Source organism: Platichthys flesus, chromosome 12, assembly GCF_949316205.1.
Source record: "Platichthys flesus chromosome 12, fPlaFle2.1, whole genome shotgun sequence".
Lineage (NCBI taxonomy): Eukaryota > Metazoa > Chordata > Actinopteri > Pleuronectiformes > Pleuronectidae > Platichthys > Platichthys flesus.
Window position 1 is genome coordinate 23,361,471 of NC_084956.1, and position 21,918 is coordinate 23,383,388.

General features: G+C 40.5%; 1 protein-coding gene across 1 annotated transcript in view; it reads left to right on the forward strand.

The window, feature by feature from the left end:
* ttc27 (tetratricopeptide repeat domain 27) overlaps positions 1-14,287 on the forward strand; it is a 78,873-nt gene extending 64,586 nt beyond the window's left edge. Inside the window, exons 14-20 of the mRNA XM_062400784.1 lie at positions 246-344; positions 1,155-1,207; positions 3,039-3,204; positions 10,576-10,773; positions 11,115-11,226; positions 12,437-12,537; positions 14,007-14,287. Of these exons, the coding sequence (XP_062256768.1) occupies positions 246-344; positions 1,155-1,207; positions 3,039-3,204; positions 10,576-10,773; positions 11,115-11,226; positions 12,437-12,537; positions 14,007-14,132 (855 nt within the window). The 3' untranslated portion in view covers positions 14,133-14,287. The remainder of the gene's footprint in view (positions 1-245; positions 345-1,154; positions 1,208-3,038; positions 3,205-10,575; positions 10,774-11,114; positions 11,227-12,436; positions 12,538-14,006) is intronic.
* Positions 14,288-21,918: the final 7,631 nt, after the last annotated feature.

Below are 21,918 nucleotides of genomic sequence, written 5' to 3' on the forward strand. Positions count from 1 at the left end.
TACATGACTGTTATTCTGGTGTACATTGCTTTGATATCAGACTACATCCTCTAGCTCCTTGTAGAGGATGCTGAGGTATCCCTGGGCCAATTCAATGTGAAATGTTAACATCGTCTTGCATGTGTGTGGGTCTTGTTAGAATTCAATCAATGTTTATTTTTCTAACAGCCGAAACAAATCAACAAACCGTGCATAGGTTCAATACTTGGATTCACTTTTATATATGTGTATGTGTGTTTGGACAGCTTGGAGTGTGGTTTTCCCTCGGTTGTGCCTACTTTGCTCTGGAGGGCTATGAGGGAGCTGCCAGGGCTTTCCAAAGGTGTGTAGGACTGGAGCCAGATGTAAGTACCCACACACATCATACAACATCATAACATTGAAAAGTGCAAGCAAGACAAATTAACAAGTTCATATCTTTGAACCGGAAGTTCTCTTTACTTTGTCCGGAGGAGGTGCATGTCTGAAGGCAAATGTCTGAGTGACAGCCTCCGGATTATCTGCAGACTTTCTCCGCCTCCTGGCCTCCTAGTATTAAGTCTGCAGAAAGTCTGGTAAAAACACAGCAGGGGATTCCCTGCCTGATTCACAGTGGGTGGGAGGGGTTGATGACTCTTCTATCGCGCCACAGATGCAAAAATTAGAAACTACAACAACAAAATAGTTCTCTGAGACAAGCTGTTGACCCACACACAGAAGACACTGGCAAAGATGTCTAGAGAGATTGTGGTGATAAGGCCTGACACTGGTGACTTTGTATTGTCAAGATATTCATGGGATGCCTGTAGCAGAATCTATCCTCTACTTCCTGCGTCTACCTGCTGCTCCACCTCTTGCCTGAATGCGTCTGTGCAGAGAACCTCCCACTGTGTCGAGTATGTGTGCAAAGAAAACTGTGGCTAAAGTCCAGACCCAATTTTCCGGACCCTAACCCTATTTTCAGAGCAAGGAACACAAACACAGACCACATGAATCCACATCACCCCTTCCCTTTTTGTCACCTTCCATTCATTATTGTGTGGTTACTTGAAAATGCATTTACCTTACTCGTCATAAGTAGCTCTGTCATTATTAATATGTAAAACTCTTCTTTACTATCTCCTTGCCCCTGCTCCTCTCTTTCTTTCCCTCTTTTTTCCCCTTCTCCCGCTCAGAACGCAGAAGCGTGGAGCAACCTCTCTACAGCGTACATTCGCCTCAAGAAGAAGTGAGTATCGGTATGAATGCATATGAGATGTGCTTGACGTGTGTTGAGTTGTTTGTATTTGGAGTAAGTGTGTGTAGTCTAAATTGATAATTGTCTCCATTAGAAAAGCATAATTAATTAAAAATGAAAATGTATCACTCAAAATCTGTGATATACTTCATGAGGACTATGTTGGTGTGACAATTGGTGCATGGACATTATGGCATTATTAAAAAAGTGATGTAGGAAAATACTATACATTTGTATATTGAGATGAATCGAAAGAATTGTGGTAAACAGTGTCTGTGTTCTGTTTAACAGTTCGTAATCTATCTTCAGACAATTGACAGTTTTCCTAAAATTAGATAAAATCACAGCAATGTATTCCTTTGTATTGTGAGTTTACATCAGAATTTGAGCCCTGCACATTTTAAACAATAGAGAAAACCAGTCTCCACAAAAAATGGAGATCCCACCTTTAGCAACTTTAACAGAATAGGCCTTTAACTCAATGTCATGTTGGTGGAGCCAGTTTTTTATATATCATCCAGCTGGAAATATCCATTAGACCAGTGGTTTTCAAATGGGGGTAAGCGTACCCCTGGGGGTGAGTGAAGGCACTCCAGGGGGTACGTGAGATTTTTTTTACAATATATTTAAAATTAGAATCCATTCAAAAAATCCTTTAAAATGTTTTATTTAAAAAATATTCAATAAAATATAAGTGTAAGTTCATGAACAAATGTTATATTCAGTAGACTATTCAATTTCATTATCCTAAAAAGTCTCCCCCTTACCAGGATGGTTTGAACCAACCTGGCCCACGCCACCTGTCATCACCTGTCATCACTGCCGCCTTGAAAACTCAAACAATGCAGTCCGGTCTGATGCGGCAATGCTGCTGAAAACACGGAGGGACAATTGCCAAAGAAAGTTCATGAGTTCAGTTTGAGAACTTAGGAGCTTTCTTTAGTATTTTTTTATGTATTTTTTATTTCCATTAGTTAAGGATAAAACACTACAAATTAGCAATGTTATGGACATTGATGGAGTTTGAAATTTGAAAGTGTCTAGTTACAAAGACTAATAAATCAGACACTAATGGCACAGCACTGTGTATTATATCTTTCTTTCAACCAAAAATGCTTTGCACTATTTTTTTTCAAAGGGGGTACATCACTGAAAAAAGGTTGAGAACCACTGCATTAGAAGATGGGAGGACCATACACCCTAGTTAGGATGGAACATTTAATTAATGTTGTATACAAAAAAATTATGAAACCAATATCTGCATGTGGTCGCTGACATCAGGACTAGCTAGATCTAGTGAGCATTCCCCACACTGTTACGCCACCACAACCCGCTCAGACTGTTGGCACTGTTCCCTATTGAAACCGATTTTCATTCTTAATGGCTTTGGTCTGTGGAAGGTCATGTTCAGACGGGGCGTGCTGTTGTAGTGAATGCTCTGGAGAGGCTACAGTGGTAAAGTTGTATCCAGTAAAACATCAGAGTGTCTCTGAGCCTTTTCTCACATCAGACTCGTGTGCTTTCAGGCCTGAAATTAAAAATGCAAAGTAGGAAAGCTTTTCTTAAAACCCGGTTAGCACTTTTAAACCTGAAAAGGGGTGTGTGTTTGTTTGTATCAGTGCATGCATGTGTGTGATCGAAGAAGCAGCAGCAGCATTGTATCTTTTCAACCAAACCAATCCCAATAACTGTTCATTACAGTTAAAACTGTTACTCCGATTGGAACATTAAATCACTTGGTTTAGTGTTTCCTTTTACTGCTAAGTATCGGCTTTCAATTTTTCTTTCCCTCATTGTCCCTTCCTGTCTCCCTCATCGGCAGAGACAAAGCCTTTCGTACGCTGAAGGAATCCCTGAAGTGTAACTACGAACACTGGCAGATCTGGGAGAACTTCATCGCTGTGTGCATTGACATTGGGGATTTTGCAGAAGGCATCAAAGCCTACCACCGTTTGATGGAACTCAGGGAAAACTACAAGGACATCCAAGTAAGAACTGTACTTGAAAGCCCCATGAAATAAAAATAGATCTGTTTGTGTATAAATCTACGCATTTCTATATTCCTTCATTTCATATTCATTCATTTTTGTTCTCTATATGAGTATAATTGGTTTTAGCTACTTTCAATTACAGTTTTTAATTAGACATTTAGAGAGTAATTTTCATACACAATTAGTAGAGGAAGCTCTAAATCTTTCTTTGAATTTTAATTTTAAAACCTGGTACATTTGTAGCTTCTTTTGGAAATCACCCTCAAACAAAGGCTGGAAGCACCTTCTGCTTTCCTCCTCCTTATGGGTGTGGAAAGATAAAACTGGTGAAGATGCTTTTGGTTAATGTTACAGCTTTTTGAGAGGCAAAATAGGTCACTTTTTATTATATGTTAAGCCAAACAAAGAAACCAACATTTTCCTGTTGTGCCAATTCAACTTTTTCATTGCGGTCGCAAATGCAGAGTCATTGCAACGACTGCAAGAGAAGCCTCCCTCAGTCATGTCTCAGTAATTGCACACTCACCAAAATTAAAAGATTACCATCAGCTCTGCCCAAATAAGGAAAAACGGCCAACAGTGGGATTTTCCGGATAATTAATTCTCCCCTTCAGCCCTGTAATTATTAAGTCTTGTAGTTTTGAGCATTTCACTTGAAAAAGCCAATTTCTAACCTTGTGGAATAGTAGCATCTCTAATGCAGAGAGACATGCAGTATTTGGCTTAATACCCAACCTTAATTTGAATTTATTTTTAGGATTATTGTTAAATATTTTACATTTACATTTCTACCCTTTGCTTGTATTTTTATTTCAGGCAAAATTTCTACATTTGCAAGTTAATTTATCTTGTCTGCAAGGCTACAAAATTTAAAGTAGAAGAGATCAGTAGCAGCCTCCAATGCTCAAAGTACAAATCTTAAAAAATGGAGTTTGACGGTTTTCCACCTCCCTACTGCTTTAATTCCTCCAACAAAGCAAATGCATGTATGATGTATTTCACTGACATCATAATACAGAGATCTTCCCCTTAGGTCCAGTAGCTTTAAGCTTTTAGACTATAAAGTCTTCCTTAAACACGGTCATCCTTTTACCAAAAAAGGAATTCCCAGGTTTCATAGTTTGAGTATGTTAACATAAATTACCATAACTTTTAGCTATGATAACACAAGTAGGATATTCTCCCCCTCACTAAGATTGCACATTTTTGTGAAGTGAGACAGCATCTCATTTGGAGCAGGACCAACAATGTGACTCAGACAAACTATTGCAAATAGGGGCCCTGTCACACTAGAATTTGGAGCTGGAATTGTTTGATTTCTGCACAAAACAGCAATCTTCTATTCATATGTCATAATTATTGTTGCAATATCGAAGAAAGTAGAAAACAAAGCATTGATACCCCCCCTTATTTGTATCCGCTTCACGAGTGAATGGGTTTGTGTTTGGCCCAATCCTTCCACCAATTTCAAGAAACTCTGTTGAGTAGTTTTTGCGTAATCCTGCTTTCAGACATTTAACCTAGCAAGCTAAAAAGCAGTTAGCAAGCAAGCTAGTGTATCTGAGGAAAGCCATTGTGACCAAGCATGACATTCATATCTATCATTAGTTCATAAGTTGCAATAGTTTACCCAACTACTCACCAGATGACCAAGCTTTGGCACTGTGAAGACACACAGGTGAAACAGAAAAAGTATAATATCAACATCCAGGTCCACTAACTAGCTTTATCTGAGTTTCAGCCAATTCTACAGCCATTTGCAGCTAATTTTGTTTTTTTCCTCCCTCAGTCATGTCTCAGTAATTGCACACTCACCAAAATTAAAAGATTACCATCAGCTCTGCCCAAATAAGGAAAAACGGCCAACAGTGGGATTTTCCGGATAATTAATTCTCCCCTTCAGCCCTGTAATTATTAAGTCTTGTAGTTTTGAGCATTTCACTTGAAAAAGCCAATTTCTAACCTTGTGGAATAGTAGCATCTCTAATGCAGAGAGACATGCAGTATTTGGCTTAATACCCAACCTTAATTTGAATTTATTTTTAGGATTATTGTTAAATATTTTACATTTACATTTCTACCCTTTGCTTGTATTTTTATTTCAGGCAAAATTTCTACATTTGCAAGTTAATTTATCTTGTCTGCAAGGCTACAAAATTTAAAGTAGAAGAGATCAGTAGCAGCCTCCAATGCTCAAAGTACAAATCTTAAAAAATGGAGTTTGACGGTTTTCCACCTCCCTACTGCTTTAATTCCTCCAACAAAGCAAATGCATGTATGATGTATTTCACTGACATCATAATACAGAGATCTTCCCCTTAGGTCCAGTAGCTTTAAGCTTTTAGACTATAAAGTCTTCCTTAAACACGGTCATCCTTTTACCAAAAAAGGAATTCCCAGGTTTCATAGTTTGAGTATGTTAACATAAATTACCATAACTTTTAGCTATGATAACACAAGTAGGATATTCTCCCCCTCACTAAGATTGCACATTTTTGTGAAGTGAGACAGCATCTCATTTGGAGCAGGACCAACAATGTGACTCAGACAAACTATTGCAAATAGGGGCCCTGTCACACTAGAATTTGGAGCTGGAATTGTTTGATTTCTGCACAAAACAGCAATCTTCTATTCATATGTCATAATTATTGTTGCAATATCGAAGAAAGTAGAAAACAAAGCATTGATACCCCCCCTTATTTGTATCCGCTTCACGAGTGAATGGGTTTGTGTTTGGCCCAATCCTTCCACCAATTTCAAGAAACTCTGTTGAGTAGTTTTTGCGTAATCCTGCTTTCAGACATTTAACCTAGCAAGCTAAAAAGCAGTTAGCAAGCAAGCTAGTGTATCTGAGGAAAGCCATTGTGACCAAGCATGACATTCATATCTATCATTAGTTCATAAGTTGCAATAGTTTACCCAACTACTCACCAGATGACCAAGCTTTGGCACTGTGAAGACACACAGGTGAAACAGAAAAAGTATAATATCAACATCCAGGTCCACTAACTAGCTTTATCTGAGTTTCAGCCAATTCTACAGCCATTTGCAGCTAATTTTGTTTTTTTCCCTCAGGGCAATGTGCTTAATGAAAAGTTTTGTCATTAACACTATTTAATTACATTTATTCATTCATCCTCTGCATAATTGCGATTTTTTTCTTTAAATGACATGTTCGTTGGACCTACAGTTGAATGATATTTGATAAGACGTTTTTCCATGCAGGCTATTTTTAATTTGCTGCGGAGTGTAATTATAAACATTGAGGTGGTGTTCAAACCTGATCAAGAGGAAGGTCTTAGAGGCTGTTTGGTTGGGTTGACCCAATCATGCAGACCTATGTAGGTTTAACCCATGATGTCAGTCTAAATGGGATAGAAGTTTGTTCTACTACTTTTAATACATCTCTTCTTCTCTCACTGAAACTAATCTGTCAAAACTTCACCTCAAGGCATCACATAAGTAAAGTCTCTCAAGTGACTGTTCCATTTTTATCCTTTTATTTATATGAATATTCATCTCACACCTTCAAATGGTATTTTGCATCAATGGTGGTGACAGTCAGTGAAGGAAGGATAGTGGCAGGGACCACCATGAATTGCTCTCTGATGGAATGTGTAGAGGGCTGGTTACCAAACTAACTTGACTGGCTGATGGATTTCAAAGGAGCTGAGGGTCTCGTGGTTCAGCTTTGTGTCTTCACAAGAATTGTATTAGCACAATTCACTCCCACTCTGTATAGGCAGTGAACCAACCGTATCTTTTGCAATGGACTGACGTCAGAGGCCGGTATTGTTCATATGATGACATCAATTTGTGTGTTGGTCTTTGTAACAGTGCCTTTGGTCTCGAATGCTTAGAAAATCCATGGCCTGAAGCGTCAATGAAAAGCCTGTTCATGGGTCTCATTTATAAAAGAGTGCGTAGGATTCATACTAAAAGTGTACTTACGTACAAAAGCCGAAAATGGCGTACGCAAAAGTTCCAATTTATTAAAACCGTGCGCACGCACACCTGAACACAATGTTCGCTTTATAAATCACAGTGACCACAGTGAGTCCTGACGGAGTCAAAGCATCAAGCGTTGAGAAGAGGAATTGAAACTTCCTGACACTGACATCGAGGTGTTTGTTCGTGAGAACGACTTTCAGGGACAGCAGTGATGTCACAAAAAAAAAAATACACGGATACTCTGCCGCTGCTGTGGATAACACAGATGTGTCGAGATCAGAAATCGCTAACACCTTGTTTCCTCCTCATCCTTCCATTCGCATGCACACATCAAACAGAACCCCGCACCACTGTCAAGGCAGTATTCATTTATTTAGAGCATCGGACCGATTCCCTCACACCAGTGGATGCTCACCTCCTCTCTGGAATATTATTTGGAAAGTTTCTTAATTTCTTGTAAGTGATCTCCTGTGTGCTCTGTGCGCTCTGTGCGGCTGATAGCTCAGTCATGTTCACTGCAGTGATTTTTATGATAAACGCACAGTGTATTATAAACTATTAATGAGTCGGCTCCGTAAGTCGGCCGTTAAAAAGAATCTGAACGTAATTTGCTTTAAGTTGTTTTATATATTTTTTAATAAAAAGAATCTGAACGTAATTTGCTTTAAGTTGTTTTATATATTTTTTAATTAAAAGGCTTGTGTGGGGCATAAAAGTTGCGCGCGCAAAACTAAGATGTTGGTTTTAATGTAAATTATGAAGTGGATCAATAATCTGCTTCAGTTCACCACCTCACATCTGCTTCACCACTTTCCCGTCTCCAAAACGTCCGTACGCATGGGTCAGAGCATGGGTCAGAGTTTACGTAGAAATACGCTGGTTTTCCCGTTAAGATTGTTTTTCTAAATCCCAACGTTTGCATTAGAAGTGGGGTACGCACGTTTCAGGCCCCGTATTGTGCGTACGCAACGGTTATAAATAAGACCCCTGGCTTCCTGTATGCTGAGGTGTTATCTGATGTGGTGATATCAAAACTTCTGTGCAGCATCTTTCAGGATGTCTGCCGTGAGGTTACAGATTCAGATGATTTATCTTATTGTCACTGCAGTACACACCAAAGATTCCAGACAGAAGTTTCATTAGTTACTTGTGGGAGGTGGAGAACTAGATAGCTGATCTCAGCCAGAACTCAATTAAAGGGGCAAATAATGTTTCTAAGGGGGGAGGTGATGGGCTGACAAGGTAGGTCATCCTGAGATATACTCACATACACTACTTCCTCAGTCCAATTATCCACTAACATGGCTTCTCATATCACTACTACACAGACAACAGCCATTTTGTCATACTCACCAGATGACACACGGCACATATCTCTGCTCGTCTCTGATATATCCACAAAGATAAGGAAATGTCTTATTCAGCTAAAAATCTCCAAGACTGAATTCATCCCAGCTAAGCGAACTCTCCATCACAACATAAACATCAAAATGAACTCCTTATCTGTCTCTCCAGCCAAGGTCATGAGAAACCCTGGTGTCTTGTGTTACTATACAATCTAAGCAAATTTAGTTAACAGACCCAATATGCCACTCAACTCTTGGAACAGGCCATGTTAATCTTTCATCGTGACTAACATAATGCCTTACTGGTTCAGAATCCAATTCAAATATTTTATTCTTGACTACAGGAACTTCTGGTGCTTCAAACATCTATTCAACCTTGATCACACAGGCTGTTTGGCATCGGACACTTTGTTCCGCCGTAGTGTGGCACTGCCATCACTGCACTCCAGAGTCCAGACTGCATTTATGTTTACCCTGGAATTTCTGTCTATCTTCAGTACCCTCTTGAAAAGTCCTCAGGACTTTTCGTTTAACACCTTTAACACCCTAACAAGTCTAACTAACTGTGCACTGATCTCCTGCACTTCGTTATATTGAACAAATTCAGCACATTGTACTCTGTGTTTCCCCTCAGTTGTAAGTTGCTTTGGATTAAAGTTGATACATTTGAATGTCATTTGCAAATTAGGTTTAACATGTTTGTGTTGTGTTTAAAACCACCCTCCTTTAATTATTTATATTCCTTAATTATTAAACTAGTATTTTTTACAATTTCTGCTGTGGTTAATCAAAATAATGCTGATCTGAAGTTCACAGTCTGTGGTAAACTTGCTCCATATCCTTTGGCTCTTTCACCACTTGGTGGCTCTTAATGTAATATTCTGTTGCATTAAGCTTAATCCAATACAACTCTGACACAGTTTAGAAAGAACAAACCGTTCAAAATGGGGGCTTTTGTGATAAAGTGAAGATTTATTGGGGAGATCAGGGTTCTGGCAGGGGCATTCTGAGGGCAAAGAGGGAATGGCAGTTTGCAGGATGGACTTGGAGAAGGCTGAGCTGAAAGTGAGGGTGGATGACGGCCAGTAGGCAGGGGAATGAGCTGGGGACAGACTGATGAGGAACGGGCTGAGTGAAGTGGGAGACTGGTAGAGATGAACTGGTGATGGATGGTTGCGATGTGGTGAGCATACTGTAGCAGGCAGAGAGGTGAGCAAACATGAGGTAATACTGAAGCTCAAGGAAATGAAGGTTGATCAAGGTGCATCCAATTTGAACTGCTCATCAGTAGTCAAGCTCGTTTATAATCATTTTGATTGTACATTCTATGATTTTTATTGGCAAAACAAAATCCAAAGTGACTGCAGTGATTTCCAAGAATCTTGTCTCTTAAACCTATTTCCATTGTTTTTTAATCATGACAAAGTTTAAAACTGAGAAATGAAGAGAAGGATTGAGAGAGGAATCTGACTGATTGCTTTCAGAATTCAGAATAACACTGACTACCAAAGATGCTGTAGAATTGATAGCAGTGTTTCCCAAGAATCACCTATACCATGGCAACTAGTCATAGACAAACAGTTTCATAATGAACCATTACTTTAATAAAAACACAAAGATTTGTTTTTTTCTTCATTGCAGGGCTCTCTCTCTCTCTCTCTCTCTCTCTCTCTCTCTCTCTCTCTCTCTCTCTCTCCTTCCCTCTCTCTCCTTCCCTCTCCCTCTCCCCCTCCCCCAACATTGGTGGGCTGGTGCACCATCAAAACGTCCATAAAGTTTTACCATCTAGGCAGGCAGAAAGCAGGACATTGGTTCATATCGCTTTAGCTTTGTGCATTTTGGTGACTAGCATACAGTTGAGTCCTTGGCATATAAGCTGCATTCCCTGCACCTGCAGGATGATGTACATATTTTTACTGGGTAGTCTCAATAGTCTAAACCACATTTACCATAAATGGGAAGGATGCATTTGGTAAAGAAATCCAGCCCCTGACCTCACATTTAACAAATTAATGTTTCAATATAAATCTGATATTGATGTTTTCTCTGTTTTACTTTTTCTGTGTGGCAGATCCTACAGATATTGGTAAGAGCAGTAATTGAGAATCTGACAGACAACCAAGGGGTAGAGGCAGCAACATACCAGACCAAACTGAAGGAGCTCCTGGGTCGGGTCACTTCCCGCCATAGCCAGGATGCTGAGATATGGAGGCAGTATGCTCTAGTTTATGGCAACGGCCATAGCTCAAAACCAGAGGACAACGAAAAGGTCAGTACCGCAGCCAGTATCATAACGGAAGCCATACAAAGTCAATAAAGAGATGGAAGTAGATGTGAATTGCAAATTCTCTGAAGACAATGAAAAATGTTAGATGATGCTCTTGTGAGTAAATCTATTTACTCGCAAACATTTTGACCTGCACCATCACATAAATTAAATATTATACAATGAGTTTCACAGAGCTGATCAAATCATGTCAGCTGCACCAGCCAATAATTACATCTCTGGGGCAAAAGCACAGAGTGAAAATGAGGAAAGTCACACAGAAATGACAAATGCAGCTATCTGTCAGTTACAGTGATTCTGGTGTTTCTGTGGTAATCTTACAGGCTCTGCAGTTCTTGTCCAAGGCTCATCGCTGTGAGGTTCAGGCTTGTGGTTGGGAGAAAGATCCTTGTCTCTTCAAGGAGTTGATGAAAAGAGCCATTGACATGGGAGAAGGTGAAATAACCATGTTGCTGTACACACAACCTGCATCCATTTACAGCAGCAGATCTTCCCACATTCATTGCTCTAGTGACATTTGGGGAAATAGGAAAGTGTATTTAGTGTGGTTTGCATATAAGTGTATGTAAGGTAATGAAGGAATATGTTACCCAGTGCAACAGTGTTTTTTTGCAGACAACATTATAGCTGTGTGACACACAATAAAGACAACACACACAGAATATTAATACTATATGTATTAAGATGTAATATTATTATAATTACTATGATTTGGGGTTTCTGTGCCGTGTTTACCATCCCCTAAATGCTCTCCCATGGTGGCGTGAAAATTGATCATCATCAATGTCAGATAAAAACTCCTTGTACCTCACTCGTAGCAGGTCCAGTCTTAATTTATTAGTATTATGTCAATATTCCACAGCGATGTTTAAGTGTAAAGTGATAAATGTGTAAGTTTCCCAACCTCCACTCTGGATTTCACATTCTACTCAGCTTCACTGACCCCACAATGGGTGTGGGTGCTGTACCCAAACAAATGAAAAGAAAACAAAGGATAGATAAAGCAGAGCAAGAGGGCCTTCAACAATGTCAGCAGGTTGACCTTTACAGTCACAGCAACTGCAGAAACGGGCTGCACTGTCAGCGAGGAGGGAGTGGGAGGAAACCGGAAACACCTTCTATGTGGCAGGGAGATAGCTGACCTGTGAAACAGTCAGATGGATGAGACTAACACTGCAGGGACATGACCTCCGAACAGCTCCTGCTACACAGAGCTATCATTATTGTTTCTGGAATCTTGCGGAGTCACATGTTAGTACCACAGAGCTCTGCAGTATTACTTGGAAAAGGTTTAGTGAACTGATGAAACTAAGGTTGAATTGTTTGGAGAGAACACAGCATAGTGTATGGTGTATGGTGTATGATATAAAGTGTATACCAACCTCGGGTCCCATACTTTAACTATATTAAATTAATGTTTGACATTTTTCTTGATTAATTGATTTTCAAAATGGTTGCAAAATATTTTACTGTATAATCAATTAATAATAATTTAAATTTTAATAAACCCTTTCAGAGCATTTCTGTATGTTTGATGCATGATCAGCATGGCTCATATATTTAAGTGTAAGAATTATTTTAATTTGTAAGCAATGTTTAAAATTAAATCACAAAGGTTCCTTTTCTGAATCTCCCGGTGTCTTAGTGACCATCAGCTGCAGTAAGACGAAGACGAATCCAACAGAAGCTCTTCCGATGCTCTCCTCCACCCGTCTGAGCCTGCGGAGTTTGGCCACCAAAGCTAAGGTTCAGTTTGATCAACCAGAATGTCCTCTCTATAATTCAGCTGCTAAAGAGTGCAGGGCACATGCAGACAACACTGCTTTTTTCTGCTGCTTTCCTCCTGATTGAGTCTGAACACTTCAAACATTTTATTTCATATTTTAAATATTCTTAGACCTTTTTTGGAAGCGTGGGTTAATTGAGTTCGATCAAGTCCAGCATTTTCCAGCACATTGCTGTTTGTAGCATGTCAGAACTTGCATGGTCACTTATGTAATGTGCATCCTTTTGGTCCATAGATGAGAAATTTAAGATGTATATTTGAGAATACTTTAATATTCCTTTTCTGTTCAACTGGCTCTAACAGTCTCTTGCATCAGTTTATCCATCTGTGTGAGTGGAGGCTCTGCAGTTTTGTTTTGTTCTGGACAAATATTAAATGGAAAATAAATCATGTGGGTGCTCCTTGGTTTTAAAACCTCCTAGACTTGATATCTTCTCTCAGTGAGACGCTATCAGCAGCTGGAATGTGGCGTCAGCAGGAACAGCACAAGGTCAAATAGAGCTGGTGATGTCAGAATGCATGTTGACACAAGGTTCCATGTCCATGAAGACATATGGTAAACATGACAACTCACAAGCATCTGGCAAGTCAATCAGGGTGAGGAATGCCTCAAGGGAGCACATGTAGTAATCGTAACTACATTCCTTTGATACAAACCAGAAAGCATGAATATAAACATGACGTGTGAACTGTAACAATCAGCCGAGAAAGAGACCTGCCCAGATGAATCGTTTTGAGCAGCCCCGCAAACCTCTGAACGTCAACATTATTTACGTAGAAAACTTAACTGCTGTGTGTTCAGGTCAGTCTAAAAATATCTCATCCTGAAGTGATCTGAAAGGAAGAGTTTGTGAAAATTCTTAAATCCAGAATGTGAACACTTGTGGCGAAAAACAAAAAGCTTAAGTGTTTACATTTGAAGAATTTAATGTCTTTTTGATGCTTTTTGCTTTAACAATCCCAAAACTACAATTTATCCAGGTTTGCACAAACTTCTGCATAAAAAATATATGTTTGAGGTAATTTAGAAAATATTGCTTTTACATGGTTTGTCCAGCAGAGAGCACTGAGAGCTTCTTATTTACTACCATAAAATGTCCTGTTTGATCACATTTCTAAAATATACTAATTTAAATAATCAATTCTTATTTCAATACACTTTATCTTTGAATAGTCTCAATAGCTCAAAAGTTTCACAGTTTCCACTCAAGATGGAAGAAAATATAAATGAAGAGCGGCAGAAGCAGCACTCTGATTACGCCACACATATATTCATAGTAGTACCTCTGAATTTCTTACACAGCAGTATTATGTTTTCACTATTGTGTTTCATCCGCTGTAAACAAGTAAAATAATAATGTCGGTAACGACTTGACCCTCCAGTCAAGTACTTAAATGTTTCAGCGTTTCGTTCTGTTTTGTTCTTCAGCAAATGCACACAGATGTGGCCACAGGTCAGATCCACGGCGATTTGCAGGACGACGTTGCTGCTCTTGAGCGACTCATCGCAGTGCTACAGGACCTGAGTGGGAAGCTGCGTGACCAATCACAGTGATCAACCTAAAGAATTTTTGAAGTCCTTTAAATCAGAATCTAGGATGTAAAGACGAAGGACTCACTCGGTTAATCAAAATGTTTTTGTACCTCTATGTCCACATTGGAAAGGAAACATGACTGTTAGCCATTAAACAGTAAAACATTACATTTTTATACTTGCTTTGGCATCTTTTTGTAACACAGGGACAACCTGTGATTGTTGCATGTGGAAAATGGCTTGCTGTCTTCATTCTGAGGTTAAATGCTACTGTCCTATGATCTCATTTTGAGCCATGATCACTGTGTAGATCCAAGTGCAACCTTTGAGTTAATAATATCTTTTGTCTATTATCCTGCAGCAGCTGTGTATCTGAGCAGATGAAAAATCTCTTCTGAGCAGGAGCAGAACAAATATGCATGTGAGAGGGCAGGGATTTGAGGGATAATATAAAATGTGAATAGAGTAAATAGTCTGTATTTATATAGACCACTCAGGAGTTTTACACTCCAGTTTTGCCTTCCACCAATTCACATGCACACACTCCTACTGTATGTCTATGTGCAGCTCTTTCTCTCATCACACATCTTTCTTACACTCCACAGCCGTCCGGGGCATTACGTGTTCCGTATTTTGACCATGGACATTTCAGCATGAGGAATTGGGGAAACAGGGATCAAACTGCCGACCTTCTTGTTAGAGGAGGACCAGCTCTCTCCCTTGAGCCACAGTTGTTCTCATAAAGAGCAGAAAGACCACCTCCTTGAATACAGATAGGAAAGGTGCAGTAGAGTATTTCTGCTGCTCAGGCAAGTGTTATGGCTTATGGATAGGGTCACATGTTTCTAGTTAGCTATTGTCCGTGCTTCCACTTAGAACTATTTTGTAACTTGTACCTCACATAATGAACGCAAAGCCAAGCAATGGAACTACAATACAGTTTAGTGAAAAACCTGAGTTAAGTGAATGAGGAGCACTTCAGTTGAAGCCTCCAATGTTTTCTGTCATTTTGGCATGTCACATATTGACATGGAATAGAGCAAAAAAAAAAATATATACATATATCCATCACTAAAATAATACATATACTCAGATAATACCCAAAATAATAATGTCGGTAAGCCATGAACCAGCCACCACATTAAAACAAAAATATATCCCCAATTATAGAGGACAAAACAAAAAATTTAAATAATTTCAGTACCTCCGTGTACACTTTGAAACAATAAATAGAACACAAACATGTATTTAATAAAAGGCCGGGGGATTTATGTATACACATGTCAATTTAGAATTAGGTATTTGATATATCAGGTGAATCACCATGATTGACAGACTGACTTGTGATTGAAGCATGTATCAACGAGATGTCACCACTGCAGCTCTATCCCCTGATCACTACTGCACAGACTCTGGCTCCAAATGTGCAATGTTCATCTTTTAAACAGTGTATGGGTTCTATTTGAGTACCTGACTATATTTTTTTTAATAGCAAACTAATTTATTTCTCTTCAATCAATTGGAGTTGGTATCACCAGTTCCATGCTGCTTAAGAGTTGGTTTGGTCAACACAGGACACACAGTTTAAATCATCTGGCTTAAAGGAATAGTTTTGCAGAATGTTCAGTAAATGAAAACATAGAACCCGTACACACCTGGTACTAACCTTTGTTTTGTTGTGATCCGATCACAAGTGGACAGCTCTTAGTACAGGTTTGAAGGCACTTCGATAGGATAGCGATTGGATCCCCCCTTACCAGATTTAGAGGCGAACTAGTTCATGTGTCCACATTCTTTTAGCAGTATGATGTGCCCATGTACAAAAACAGTGACTTCGGACACAGCCGTTAACTCAGAATGTATCAAAACAACATAATTTACATGTAAAGGGGGGAAGTGACATTCGATGGCAAGTGGCACCCGGGAGCCGCCCTCAGGAGGCATTTTAACGGCAGGTGTGAACATACGTAGTGAGCACTGACCACAGTTGATCGAATCTCCTCCGGACGGATGTTAATATCAGGTTTGTGCAGGCTCATCGTAGTTTTAGTTGTTTGATCAGATTGTGAGGACATCCTTTGTCCCAGCAAACCTTGACAGGCTGAAGTTTGATTCTTCAGCTCAACAGTATGTCCACACAGCATCACTGTAGGTACTGGGACAGTAAGTATCTAAGATATTCTGAATAGATTCATTCAGCTTTTCATATTGTCCAGAGGTGTAAATGTGAGCGTGGACGGTTGTTTGTGTTTATGTTTTGTTCCTAACCTCTTTATTTAGTTTGTCTTTGGTGCAATTTCTCTTTTAGTAATGGATAATAAAAAAGTTTTAGTCTAAACCAGGGGTTCTCAAACTTCTGCAAGCTGGTTAGCATCTGCCGCCCGCCACCGCCGCCCTCAACTACCCCACCATATATAGATAGATAGATAGCATATTGGTACGACTTTGAAGGAAGTTTTCTCCCGCTAGTACAAAACCTTTGTGTCGCTTGTACTGTATGCACTGTAATTAATTTGATAGTAACATTTAAACCAGGATGCTGTGCTCTCAACGCATACTGCATGTGACTATGCAGTATTCTTTCATTAGCAAAGCTCATTCAGGACAACAGTTTGAGTGCAGCTGTTTGGTCACAGCCATGGAAAACTAAGTAATGATACTGATGTGTTATGTATTCTCGTTTCTCAGGTTCGTGCTGCAGAAAGATGGCAATATAGTGTGTTGGGCATGGACTGCCTGATAAACCCCTGTAGTGTCCATGTTTAATTCATTCCCAGTATTTTGTGTCAAAATGTTAAAAGTGTTTTTGGAAATACAGAAGGGACACGTACTTGAACTTCAGGGACGCAGGTTGAGTAAAACTTAAGGAGGACTAATTTGTGTTGGTTTTGAATTCTCTTGCATTTTCATTAACCCAAGTTCTTATATCCCTGTGTGTGTCTAACTGAACAGAGCTTTATTAGTAACTGAAGAGAAAGAGTAACCTTCATCGTATGAGAGAAAAATCCAATAGGTTGTCCTGCTGCTAACGGTGAAATGAAACTCTCTTCTTCTTTTTTTGTGCATGCTAAAATAAAGTGGATTCACTTGGTCTGACGTACATCTTTATAAAACACCTCATTAGCTTCACACTTCAAACCCCTTTGGGGGGAAAGGTTTTTTGAGAGAAGATTCCAGATTCATTTAATAGACGTGCATTCAGTAGAGATCAACAGAGCAGTATAGGTTAATCTCTGATCCATGCAGCTTCCCTCTACCAAGGTTTGTGGTTATTGGTCCAGTAGTTTATTACATAAACCTGTCGACTGACAAATCTGAGATGAAAGCATAAACTCATTAGCAGAGGTAATAAAACCTCCACACATTTATAAAGGAAATGTCACTAACATTAATAATAATTAGGAACACAACAGGAAATTAAAAGTAGAAAAGCAGGATGATGTGCGATGCAGGATGATGTGCGCCACAGGATGATGTGTGCCGAAGGATGATGTGCGCCGTTGGATGATGTGCGCAGCAGGAGAAGTGCGTGGCAGGAGGTTTTTTTTTTATGTGGGCGCATGTGAGCTGCAGGAGATGTGCGGGCAGGATGCGCGCTGCAGGAGATGTGCACACATCTGCGCAGCAAAAGATGTGCGCTGCAGGAGATGTGCGCCGCAGGAGATGTGCGCACATCTGCGCTGCAGGAGATCTGCACGGCAGGATGTTCGCTGCAGGAGATGTGCGCACATCTGCGCTGCAGGAGATCTGCGCCGCAGGATGTGCGCCAGAATGTGAGCACTATTAATTTGATTTAAATATATTTTTTTAATTTTAAATATATTTTTTATTTATGTGTGCACATCTGTGCCGCAGGATGTAAGCAGCAGGAGATGTGCGCAGCAGGAGAGAACATGCGCACAGAGTTTTTTTATTAATTTGATAAAAAAATTAAAAATAAAATTAAAATATATTTTTTATTTATGTGCGCTGCAGGAGATGGGCGCACATCTGCGCCGCAGGATGTGTGCAAGCCATAGACTGTAGGTGCAAGCACAGATGTGCGCATGAAGCAGGAGATGTGTTTTCTCCAGGTTAATTAAATACTAAAAGCTATTAAAAACCAGAGTGACTCCCCTGATGCTCTGAGAGATCATCTCCTGGCCTGGCACATCCAAAGGCGGTGTGTGCACACGCATACACACCCCTACACACACCCCACACACACCCCACACACACTAATAGTCAGAGGCGGGCTCATTTCTCTGCCCTGCAGTTAGTATGAGGAGAACCCCTCTATCTTCATTCCAATTTGTTTTCTCACCCAGCAGGAAAATTACCTTGACATTGCTCAGGGATTTCATCTCCCTTGTTTATTGTTTTACTATTGTGGAGCTTGTGTTTTGTTTTGCCTGTGCCTTTTTGATCACAGTGCACACATCCTCTACCTCTGCTTTTAGGTGAAAGCCTATTGTAGCAGGCTGATAAGAATGGAGGTATACATGAATGTCATTTATGAAAACCACTGTCCATGGATGATATGTCTGTTATAAAAAGAGGGAGTGGAAGGCTACAATAATATGAAACACAGGTACTGAATGTTTTGACATCCTCTAAATGGCACAGTCCATTTCCCACATGCTATGAGACAAACCATATAAGAGTGATTTGCTGCTGTTCTGTCATCACACAGTGGACAGCTTTAATAGAAGCAAACACACGTTTGCTTGTTCGGCCTCAGACTCACTCTCCCAGTATTCCTGGTATTCCTCAGCAGGGAACCTCTGGAGCTGATGTCACCGCTCACAAAACTCCCATTTCATCTTATTTTACTTAACGTCTTGATGACCACTCAAAGCTCTTTACAGTACAGTTTTACATTCACACACACATTCATACAGTGCATCTATTCGCAGCACTTTGTTATTCTATGGGGGGCCATTCAGGGTTCAGCATCTTGCCCAAGGTCACTTCGGCATGCAGATGGGTCAAACTGGGGATCGAACTGCCAACCTTCAGGTTGGAGGACGACCCCTCTACCCCTCAGCCACAGCCTATATGTAAATAAGTTCCTTATGTAGTTTTTTTCAGGGCCACGGGTCGGTATACCTCATTCTGAGCCAAGCTGTGATGATGTATTACCACTACTGCTTCACAGCAGGGGGAAGCCAGGCGGTGCTGCATTGGACAGACCATGAAGAATCTCATTTCAGCATCCCGTATCATCATGATGTTGTTGCTGGTGTCATTCACACAAACAAGGTCCGACATAAGGTTACAATTGATTACTTCACATAAACACTAATCAGTAAGTGTTTTACTGTTGTGGCTGAACTCTGTAAATCCATCCATCAGTGTATCATATCAGCCTGTTTCTTTACGATTCCTTAAACATGCTCGTCTTGATGAAAGCAGTATCTGTGCTGATGACACAGACTCACTGAGTGAATCAAGTCGCTGCCTGGATTTTCAAACATTGCATCATTTGTGATTACACATCGCGGCTGCAGCCCTCCTCAGGGCTGTGCCATGTCTTTCCCCACAAGTCTGGCAAACGGCTCCACGCCTCCACCCTCTTACCAAAGAAAGCTGTTACAGCTGAAAGTCTGCCCCTGGCCTCTGTTTGTCATCACCCCCGATGAGCCCAGTTTCAGCCGGTTCCACCACCCACATGTCTCACACGTATGTAACCATCAAACAAACAAAAACACACACACACACACACACACACACACACACACACACACTTTCCATTCTGTGTCCGTGAGAGAAAATCTTTTGGTTAGATGTGTAAAGCTTTCTCATGCAACCAAAATGAGCACACATGACATCAGCAATCATATGTAATGGATCAGTACAGTGGTAGAATGAGATTCACCTGGAATCTGTTAATTCTTAGGCCATGATACACCCACAATTGTGCCTGCTTGGTGGCATGTGGTGGTGGAAAATAGCAAGATCCAAGGTGCAGAAATGTACGAATTAGAAATTGACAGTTTGGTTGCAGAGGAAGTGTGTGGTGGGTTAACATGTGGCAAGCAGATGTGATCTGTCAAAAACACACTCCAGCCCACAGATATATTAAGGAGGTGTATGTACAAATTCCATCCATGCACGGTTTCCCGTGCATTATTAAATGAATGTCTCTAAGAGCAAATGGTGCATCTGGTCAGTTTGGTGAAGTGAGCTGAGTCCCAGAACACACATGCAACAGCCTCCTAACATCCAGAGGGGACCACTATACGATTAATGGATTTTTTGATGGTGCACAGATGCAGTGACCCTCCAGCAGTTGTCCCTGTATACCTGATGGCCAGTCACTTGGATTGCAAACACTCATAGTCTGCCAGCATTCGGAGTCAGTATCAGTTGGTAATAAAGTCAATACAACTTAATGTTAGCTAATTAAATCTTCCTCTCTCTCTGTCATTTCCTCTTCCCCCCTCTCTCCTCAGCTGGGTGTTGCCTCGTCCTACCAATTCCTGTATCAATCAATCAATCAAATTTTATTTGTATAGCCCATATTCACAAATTACAATTCATCTCATAGGGCTTTAACAGGGTGTGACATCCTCTGTCCTTAACCCTCAGCAAGAGTAAGGAAAAACTACAAAAAAAACTTTTTAACAGGGTAAAAATATGTAGAAACCTCAGAGAGAGCCACATGTGAGGGATCCCTCTCCCAGGACGGACAGAAGTGCAATAGATGCCACGTGCAGGAGAACATCATCAATAATCAAAGTCTCTAGCAGCATTGATGAAGCACAGTCCATGCTCAGCAACCATCTAGACCACGATCCACCATCCAGACCAGACGCCACTTGAGTCCTCAGTCACCGTCCACCGCCGCCCACCAGGAGGACCCATCACAAGCCACCACTGCGGTCCTGGTCCACCGCCCGTGCCCAATGCCAACGCGACACAGGGTCCGCCACCAGCACCACGATCAGCCCACATGACTCAGAATCCGCCACACTGGATCCAACACCGCGACCCCCGGTGCGCGATCCACAAACCGTAATCCATGGTGCGGCCACAGAGGCCCTGGATCTGCGGGTGATAAAGCAAAGGGATTCCGGGGAAGGGGGATAGGGATGGAGAAGAGGAAGGAGAAGCTGGAAAGAGAAGCTCTGTGTGTCATGTGTCATAAAATAGAACAAGTAACGTTCTGGCGCACTAATTAGCTCTAACTATAAGCTTTATCAAAAAGGAAGGTTTTGAGCCTACTTTTAAACGAACAGATGGTGACTGCCTCCCGAACTGAAAGTGGTAGATTATTCCACAGCCGAGGGGCTTGATGGCTAAAAGCTCTGGCTCCTACTCTACTTTTAGAGAATTTAGGGACGACAAGTAGGCTTGAATTCTGGGAGCGGAGTGCTCTAGTGGGTTTATAAGGTATTAACAGCTCTTTAAGGTATAAAGGCGCTATATTATTAAGGGCCTTGAAGGTGAGGAGGAGAATTTTAAATTCTATTCTAGATTTAACTGGAAGCCAGTGTAGCGATGCTAATATTGGAGAAATGTGCTCTCTTCTCTTTGTTCTCGTCAGGACACGTGCTGCAGCATTTTGGACAAGCTGTAGAGTCTTTAACGACTTCCTGCTGGAGCCTGATAATAATGAATTACAATAGTCCAGTCTCGATGTAACAAAGGCGTGGACTAGTTTTTCTGCATCTTTTTGTGAAAGGACATGTCTAATTTTTGAAATATTACGCAAGTGGAAAAAAGCGGCGTAGAAATTTGTTTTAAGTGACTATTAAAGGATAAATCAGGATCGAAGATCACTCCCAAGTTCCTGACTGTTTCATTGGAAGCAAGGGCAATGTCG